The sequence below is a fragment of the Durio zibethinus genome, chromosome 1, assembly GCF_047325235.1.
Source record: "Durio zibethinus cultivar Kanyao isolate XHJ-2024 chromosome 1, ASM4732523v1, whole genome shotgun sequence".
Lineage (NCBI taxonomy): Eukaryota > Viridiplantae > Streptophyta > Magnoliopsida > Malvales > Malvaceae > Durio > Durio zibethinus.
Genome location: NC_143162.1, coordinates 37,338,902 through 37,347,357, shown reverse-complemented (window position 1 = coordinate 37,347,357; position 8,456 = coordinate 37,338,902). Strand labels below are relative to the sequence as shown.

At 35.1% G+C, this 8,456-nt stretch overlaps 1 protein-coding gene and 1 long non-coding RNA gene across 2 annotated transcripts; both read right to left on the bottom strand.

Annotated features, from left to right (window-relative positions):
* Window positions 1-1,156: 1,156 nt before the first annotated feature.
* Window positions 1,157-2,278, bottom strand: LOC149520619 (uncharacterized). The gene is made up of 2 exons (XR_016346414.1): window positions 1,674-2,278; window positions 1,157-1,515 (listed from the first exon to the last, which is right to left on the bottom strand). It is a non-coding gene; the product is annotated as an uncharacterized LOC149520619 (long non-coding RNA).
* Window positions 2,279-2,839: 561 nt separating this feature from the next.
* LOC111312789 (uncharacterized) lies at window positions 2,840-8,251 on the bottom strand. Its single transcript, XM_022913398.2, has 16 exons — window positions 7,828-8,251; window positions 7,683-7,744; window positions 7,507-7,574; window positions 7,284-7,405; window positions 7,009-7,114; window positions 6,852-6,903; window positions 6,127-6,244; window positions 5,963-5,993; window positions 5,845-5,868; window positions 5,579-5,703; window positions 5,047-5,128; window positions 4,406-4,528; window positions 4,271-4,324; window positions 4,097-4,166; window positions 3,589-3,622; window positions 2,840-3,422 (listed from the first exon to the last, which is right to left on the bottom strand). The coding sequence occupies exons 1-16, from the start codon at window positions 8,024-8,026 to the stop codon at window positions 3,097-3,099; spliced, it is 1,596 nt and encodes a 531-aa protein (XP_022769133.2). The 5' UTR covers window positions 8,027-8,251; the 3' UTR covers window positions 2,840-3,096.
* Between the last annotated feature and the right edge of the window lie 205 nt (window positions 8,252-8,456).

The window sequence follows — 8,456 nt, the reverse complement described above, 5'->3', positions numbered from 1 at the left end:
ATACACTGATAGTATTTAAAAAAAATCTTTTCACCTAGAGATTTCATAGGTATTACTATTCGGAGTATCTTTGAATCTCATCATTAGATAAAAATTTTCTTTTTTTCTTACATTTTTTTATTAATTTATAAGGTTTATTCTAAAATTAACAAAATTATCAAAAAAACTTTATTATATATTTTATCATATATTTTTATTTATTTCAACAAAAATTTATTCTAACATATATAGACATTTTAATATGCATGAATATTAATAATAAAATTTATAGTAATATATATAAATTCAAAAATTTTCAAAAAAAAAAATTTTACCTGAACCGAATGGTCAACGGTTTGGTCAACGAAGGTTTGGGTCAGCTCAGTGGTTCAATCTTGTCGATCCAGTTGGTTCGGGTTCAGCGGTTGGATGTCGATCTGGGCTAGTTCAACTGGACTGGTTGAGGCAAATGGAGAATGGGTCGTCGGGTCGAATGCACGGATCCCAGGTTGAGTTGCGGGTCGACGTACAGATCCTCTAAGGTCGAAACGATGTCTTTTTGATACTTTCCTAAACGACATCCTTTTGAAGGCCTATTTAAAGGCCTAATCAGCTTTTTTTTTTTGTTTTCTTCTTCCTCTTTCTCTTTCTTCCTCTCAAAGTCTCTCCTTCTCTTTCTAGCAATCAAACATCCGATGACTACTCAACCACGTCGGCCGCCATCAATGGTCACCGAAAAAATCCAAAATCTTCAAAAATCTTTTCTTCATCCCCCTAAATATGAATCCGAACTTAGTTTTACAAAAAAGGGCCTTGAATTGCATAAATCTGACCTGAAAGATTTGGCCAAAGGATTTTTTATTTATTTTCTTTTTTTTTTTTGTTTTAGCACTAAGATCCCATTCCAAGGATTTCTTTTTTATTTCTCTTTTTTTTTTTTTCACGAAGATTTTTTAGAATTTGGCAATGTGTTTTTTTTTTTGTAAGGTTTCTGGGCTTATCCTTTTGTAAGTGTTTTTGCAGCTCTATTTATAAAGCAAAAAGAATATTAAAATCTTAAATTTTTTAAGATTTTGATTGCCTATGATTATGATAGCCACCGACTATCAGAGCTACTAGCAGTGCAACTGCCGATGGTTAACAGAAAAACTATAAAAAAAAAAAATAAAAAAAAAGAAAAAAAAAAAATAAATAATAATTAATTAATTAAATGGTGTTTACAATGGTTTGTCTCACTAATTTTGATCACATTAAAGCTATACTCACGATCAACCTCTATAAAAAGTTTGTTTTGATTATTAAAATTTTACATTATTCTGATCTACAAGAATACTAATCCTCATGGTTAATTACGCGGAAGTAAAAATTAACTTGTTGAAGTGTAGATTGGAACAATAAGTTCTGATAAGAATTCGATCACGTCATTGTTCATCTTCCTTACATGTACAGGGTAATCACTGTTACCTAATCTCCCTTTAGCAATACAATCAGCTGGAATCGATACATCACAGATTGTGGATCGTGGTTCATCACTTCCTGAGCAAACGGACAACGAATTAAGGCGGAGTATTAATTAAATTAATGCCCATGCCAAGCAAAACTGCTTTCTAAGAACAATAAAAAAAAAAAAATTCCCAATCAGCTGGTGGCTGTATATGTACTAAACAAAGAAAAGGAAAAACAATTTGGAGAACCTGAAATTCGGTGCCTTGCCAAATATAGATGAGACGACTCATCACGCTTTCCATCACGAACCAGTCCACTCATGAACAAAAGGCTTCAACTTTGGCCCTATAACTCATGTGCCAATATTCAATTTTAGGATGCGACATAGAATTCAAAAAACATTCACAAGCTTCTTTTTTTCTGAACTACTTTTCTTTCATGGTTTGGATTGACGACTCATTGGCTTACTTGATCGCCTGAGGAAAAGTTCTACGACTTTGATGCTTTTTACTTATTAGAACTCATCGACGCATATATGGACCCAAAGAGACCAAGACCCGAGCATGAAGATATTATTGATGTTTTCTTACAAGTTTGGAAGGATCGTGCATGAAATTAGGGTCTAATCCCACAAGAAACAATTCGAAGGTGCTGTATCAGAAGTATGAAGTTCCGGCTAAAACTCTAGTTTACGGTAATAGAAAGGGATCCTGAAGCTTGGGAAAATCCAGAAAGCTTTCGTAAGGAGGGACTTCTCGGTAGTTCCATTGACTATAAAGCAATAGAGTTTGAATTTATCCCTTTTGGTACTGGTCGAAGATGTTGTCCTGGAATTACCGTGGGATCCGTAGGACAAAATTTATGACATTTTTTAATGAAATTTGTAAAATATTTTTAAAAATGATTTAATAAAAATTTTAATAAAAAATTTAAATTAATAAGTTAATAAAATTTAATATGAAAGTCAATAATATATAAAAAAATATTAAAATATTATTTATAATTTAAATTTATTTAATATTTATTTAATAGTAAAAATTTTATAAATATTTTTTATTAAAAATAATTATAACTATATATATTTATTAAAATTTTTTAAAATTTTACATAATTTATGTAACAAAATCATTTAATTTACCGATTTTAACTTTTATTTTAATTTTTATTTAATTATTTTTAATAAAAAATTTCATAAATTCCACTTTTTATTCGGGATCCGTAACAGTGGAGCTTGCGCTTGCTAACTTTTACAAATGCCTGATAAGGTTGTTTAAATCTCTGGGTTATGGCTAGTGAGGTCGATCAATCGTAAATAATAATTGCATTTGCAGTCTATTCTAAGTTCAAGTGCTGCATCGACCGAATGTACGTGTAAATCAATTATATATACAAGAAAATTAATGAGATCTTTCCGTCATCAAAAGGGTCCAAGCTGCCATTAAAAAATTCTCACTGCTTCTTTAGCAATCATCCAAAAGAAAACAAATTAAGTGTTAATTCAGGGGTAGTCGTTTCACCATGTGATCACAAGTAGGGGGGCGCTAAAGAGCAACAAAATGAAAACAATTCTTGTTGAACATGCAAATACAGTGGCCAATGTATAAAAAAGTACACTTCTCTACGCTGAGAGAACAAAATTTCCCATTGGACTAGGGAATAATATGATAACACTTATGACTTCCGCGGCCGTCCTCTCTTAGTTGTTTTTCCTTGAAAGGACTGCGAACTTTTGTTTGCGCCAGTGCGACCACGTCCACGCCCAGCACCCTTTCCCTCTGAAGTGGACTTCTTTGCACCCTTACCTCGGCCTTTGGCAAAAACCTTACCATTGATGTGTTCTCCACTGCCGTCACTTTCAACATCACTATTTTCTTCTTCCTCCGAGTCAGATGAAGCTTTTGATTTCTTCCTCTTCTTTGAGGAGTCAGGAGTTTTACTGGCACCTTTTTTGTTATTTTGCTTAGGAACTGGAGTAGTGGCATCTGGTACCTCAGTTCCTGCATACATCAGCGTCCAAGTCAACCTCCCATAACTTCAAATTCAATAATTGTCAACTGGACAATCTAAGGCAACAATCTAGTTATTAACGTAATTACTGAAACCCTTTGTGGAACATATAAGATTAGTTGAAAATGGCGAAGAAAGCAAGACAGAAACACATACCTTCACCAGAAGTTTTGCCATCGTAAATATCCAGCTGTAGAAAACATTAAATGCTTAGACATAAGCCTTTATATTTCAATATCTCAACATTAACAAAAAGCAGCAGCTAGTGCAAGACATCAAAACTACATCAATGCCGTCAGTAGCAAGCAACAAAAACATCTGTTGTTCCAACATGAAATTGAAGGTTCAGCAAGATAAGCTAGTAGTCGAGATTAGTAATTGGGAATACCCAACACGGTTCACAACAAGCCATATTTAATCAAAGCTAATAGCACTAATCGGTTGAAGCAATGCATGTCAATAAAGTATAGAGGCTTTAGCTTTTAAACTAACCCTTCAAACTTTAAAAGGCAGTAAACAAGAATTTTAGCACAAAAATACCACTCACTTCCAGGGAGTTGGCATTAAAGCCATACATTTTGGAAGGTACAACATAAAGCGTAAAGAAAGAACTTGATCTCCAATACAAGGAAAATGAAAAACTCTTAAAAATTTACAAATTTACCTGATCAAGCCTGTCACCAACGCTTGTTCTATCAACAATGACCATTGAATGTCCCATACCACATGCAACACTACACAGAGATATACAAAAGAACTCGTCAGTACCTTCCAGTCAAGAGAAAATTCACAGCATATAGTATTATAGGTGCATAAATTTACTGTTAATTATATGCACCTGATAACATGCATGCCCTCCAAAATATCTACCTTTTTGGGAACTGCTGAAGACCTAAAACAAAGACAGTCGATTAAGTAAATAGCAATTGGAGATAGACTTAAAAAAGGCTGCTATGTTAGTAACAACACATACTTTTGCCCCTTGGGACCATATCCCAACTCTCCGTACTGAGCATGGCCCCAACTTATGCAGGAGGCATCTGCACCAACAAAATGGTGCATATTGCCTGAATCCATGCAGCGTAAATTCCAACCACTGAGAAGAAAATGTATAAATGTGTCTCAGACATGTTTACTGACCAAGAACCAGTACCATAAAACTTCACGTAAAGCACAGAGTCAAAATAAACAGAACAAAATAACAGAACAGTTAAAAAGATGTCAGTACTATGAAATTAATGATTTCTTCCATTCTATCAGAAAGAATAGACTAAGGCAATGTAGCATGCTTAAAAAGCATAGAATGAAATGCAACAAAAGAACAGAAGCTTCTAAGCTAAGCTAACGTATACAGTGGATTATAAGAAATTTTCTAGCAAAGCTTGATGATAATGGTTACACAAAATTGGGTGGACTGATTGATTGAAAGGGAGGAAAAAGTGTAGTAACCAAGACAAAACAATGCCAACACATCAAAATGATGGAGATAAAAAGTATAAACAATGCTTCTAAGCTAATCTAAGCAAAATCAGCCAATCATCATGATGCAAATAGAAAAAACTAAAAAACTACCATTAGGATAAAAGTAAACATAACCATGGCGCAGAGCAAAACCTTAAATCCATTAGAGGTTTAGGATACATCCAGTCATCACCCGTATTCTTTATTTTGCCCCACATATACAATTGCCCACCACCTGGAAAACAAGCAAAACACAATAATGAAACTGAACAATGACTTTAAAACAATTAACAAGAAGAAGTATGGACAGCATATCTTAAACCTTAGGGGGTTGCAACATTTCAGGAGCATAATTGTAATTTCCTGCAATTAAGCACCCTAAAGATATTTCAATCTAATCAATTTAACATAGATCTAGGAGTTTCCAGGAGCCTAGCCTCATTTCCTTGAAATCCAAGGTGGTCTACCTGTGTATTCATACCTAGGGTATTCTTATGGTTCCCCTAATTTTACCAAATTTTAATCACCTTGAAATCTATAAACAGAAGCTAGCCCCCTCAGCTTTCCCTTTAACCCTCACTTCACCCCTGATAAAATATGAAAAAACTTTAATCATTCCTGTTAATAGAGAGTTTTAGCAACCAGACTATTAGCTTCCAGCCACAAATTACAGAACAAACAATACCTGCAGTACATGATGAATTTACAGAACCAGCTGAAACAACAGCATCAGGAGGAAGAACATTGTGCTTTTGGAATACATCAACACGGCGAGGAACCCACTCATCCTTCTGCTCTCTGTGCCCAAGCCTGTATATCAGTGATGAAGGAATTACATGCATGATTGTGAAAAGGAAAAATAAATAAGAATAAAGAATTTAAGCCTCGTAAAAACACATCAAATACTGGAGCGACGCAAAAGTCAACAGTGGTGTGTATATTGTCACAAACCTTCCATAACCACCAAAGCCCCACCTAGACATTCATATGACAACAGTCAATTGTTTATGAACAAGGATAATAATAGGGAAATCTAAAACCTTTCCACAATAATGCATAGTGAACTTACGTGTAAACATAGCCATTCTTATCCACAGCGACTGGATACACAAATTAGAAAAAAATTAACAATGAGAAGGGTGTTTAATTAAAAGAGGAAGAGGGAAGCGGCATGGGGGATAACACTAGATGAAAGAGAAAGCAAACATGAAAGAGAGCAGGCATATCATGAACCTGTATGGTTTGTCCCACATGCAACTTTGACAATAGTTTTCCCAGAAAGAGTAGCTATAGCTCTTGGGCGTGGTTGGGCTTCATAAACAAGCTTCACTGAGCTATCCTTAGAATTGTACTGCAAGCAAATAAGTATCATGTAAAAATCCATGGAAAAAGCAAGTCAATCTAAGGATACATTTACTAAGGCTAGCGCCTAGATTAATCAAGGTCTCAAGAACTGCTTATATGGATTAAATACATCAGAGAAAAAACAACATTTACGCATAATGTTTGTCACAAAGTACCCTGGGCATTAGATAAAGCATTGTCACACAAGAAAATATAGCATCATAAATTAGAGAGCAAGGAAACCTACTAAAACATAAAGTCTCCTGATGGTAATATACGCATGCAGTTCTTATTTTCTAAGCATTATGCACAAATGCAACAAAAATCATTAATAGACAACAAACAGAAATAATATTAGTAGTAAAATATCAAACTATTTCAGTCATAAAAAAACATCTGCCATACTGCTATGAACCCTTGACTACAATTACTCAAAACAATTTTCATCAAAATATAAATTCAACAGGGATACACAAACAAACACAAGAAGCTGTGTAACAATGCCTGAAAGTTTCAGCAATTATCATTTTCATCCAGCATAACTTAGTGAGTGATGCTCTGCAGCAGAAATATGAACAAGACTTGTCAAAGATAAATCGTCTTCCTCCACATACCTCATTGTCTGTTCCATGGCCAAGTTGGCCATACTGTGGAAGCCCTGCAGTTCTATAAACAAAGAACAAGTGTGCAAATCATTGAAAAGTATGAATCAGGAATTATAAACCATGAAAGTAAGACAAGAAACAGAACTAACAGAACCACAAACCATACAGTATTGAAGATCCTTCAACAGAAGATAACCACACAGTGAAGTCAGCTCCACAGGCAGTACTTGTGACTTCAGACACCATACAGCGGACAGGAGATGACTCAATTTCTACCAAAAAAAAAAAAGATAAATTGATAAATAAATGATGCAAAAGTTCAAAATGAAATGTCATTATCCCCAGAAGTATGCATTCATAGAGGTCAAAAAGTACCAATATGAACCAACAAATAGAATTTAACAACCAAGTAAACTAGAACCATAAACCAACAGAATATACCATTTCTTGTGGAACCTGAACCAAGCTGCCCATGTTTATTCCAGCCAAAGGCCAGGGAATTACCCTCATTAGTAACTACCACGGTATGGCTCCTCCCTCCTCCCGCTTTAATTATTTTATACCTTCAACAAGGATACAACAGAGACCAATTAACCAGAAATTTCAGATATCTAAACAAATACAGACGGGATTAACTTTAAGAACAACAGAAAAACGAACATACTTGGAGAGTTCAGAAACAACAGTGGGCCGATCACGCTGGATTGTATCTCCATGACCAAGTTGCCCTTTCTATACATAAAAGCTAAAGCTCTATCAACTAAATATTAACCAAATTAGTATAAAATTAACCGCATACATTTAACATAAACAACATTAAAAAGCTGAGTTTTTTCATGCCTCATTGCGACCCCATGTGTAGCATCGCCCTTCAACATCCAATGCAACACAATGACACGACGCTGCAATAAAAAAGAATTTTTTATATAAAAAAAAGCTTTTAAATTTAAACGAGTAGGTGAAAAATGAAAAGCAATGAACTCACCGCAACCGGAGGCAACGAACCGGATGTCAACACCGACGAGGGGGCGGAGGCGAGTGGGAGAGATTAAGTTGCCTTCAACTGCACCTTTACGACGACCAACGATGTCCCAACAGGTGGAACCACAGAACAAGAGCTCTCCTCCTTTCTTCTTCTCTTCCACCTCTTTCTCCACCTTCTTCTCCGCTTCGGTCGCCGACATTCCCGGGTAACACACAGTTCAAAGGTTTGACCAAAAAAACTGAGCGAATGAGGGCCGATCTAACGGCTCGTATTTGAAAACAAGGAATGAACGGCCCAGATGAAGGTCAAAATTGGCGGGAAAGAAGGAATAACGGCTAGCAAGTGGGGGATCGGCGCGATTAGGGTTTAATCAGAAAGGAGAGAGAAGAGAAGAACCGAAACCCTAATTCAAAAAATGGGAAGTGAAATGTTTCAAAGCGAAGAAAAGAGGATAAAAAGGGGGATTGTTTGGGAGGTTTCCAAGAATAGGGACTTCTTTTTATTAATAAAAGGGAAAATAAATTGTGGAGAGAGAGAGAATGCAAGTAGTCGATAGATTTTGTTGCTCTTTCACTTTTTTAATTTTTTATTATTTTGAAATCATTATTACTTTTTTTTTCTTTTTTGCT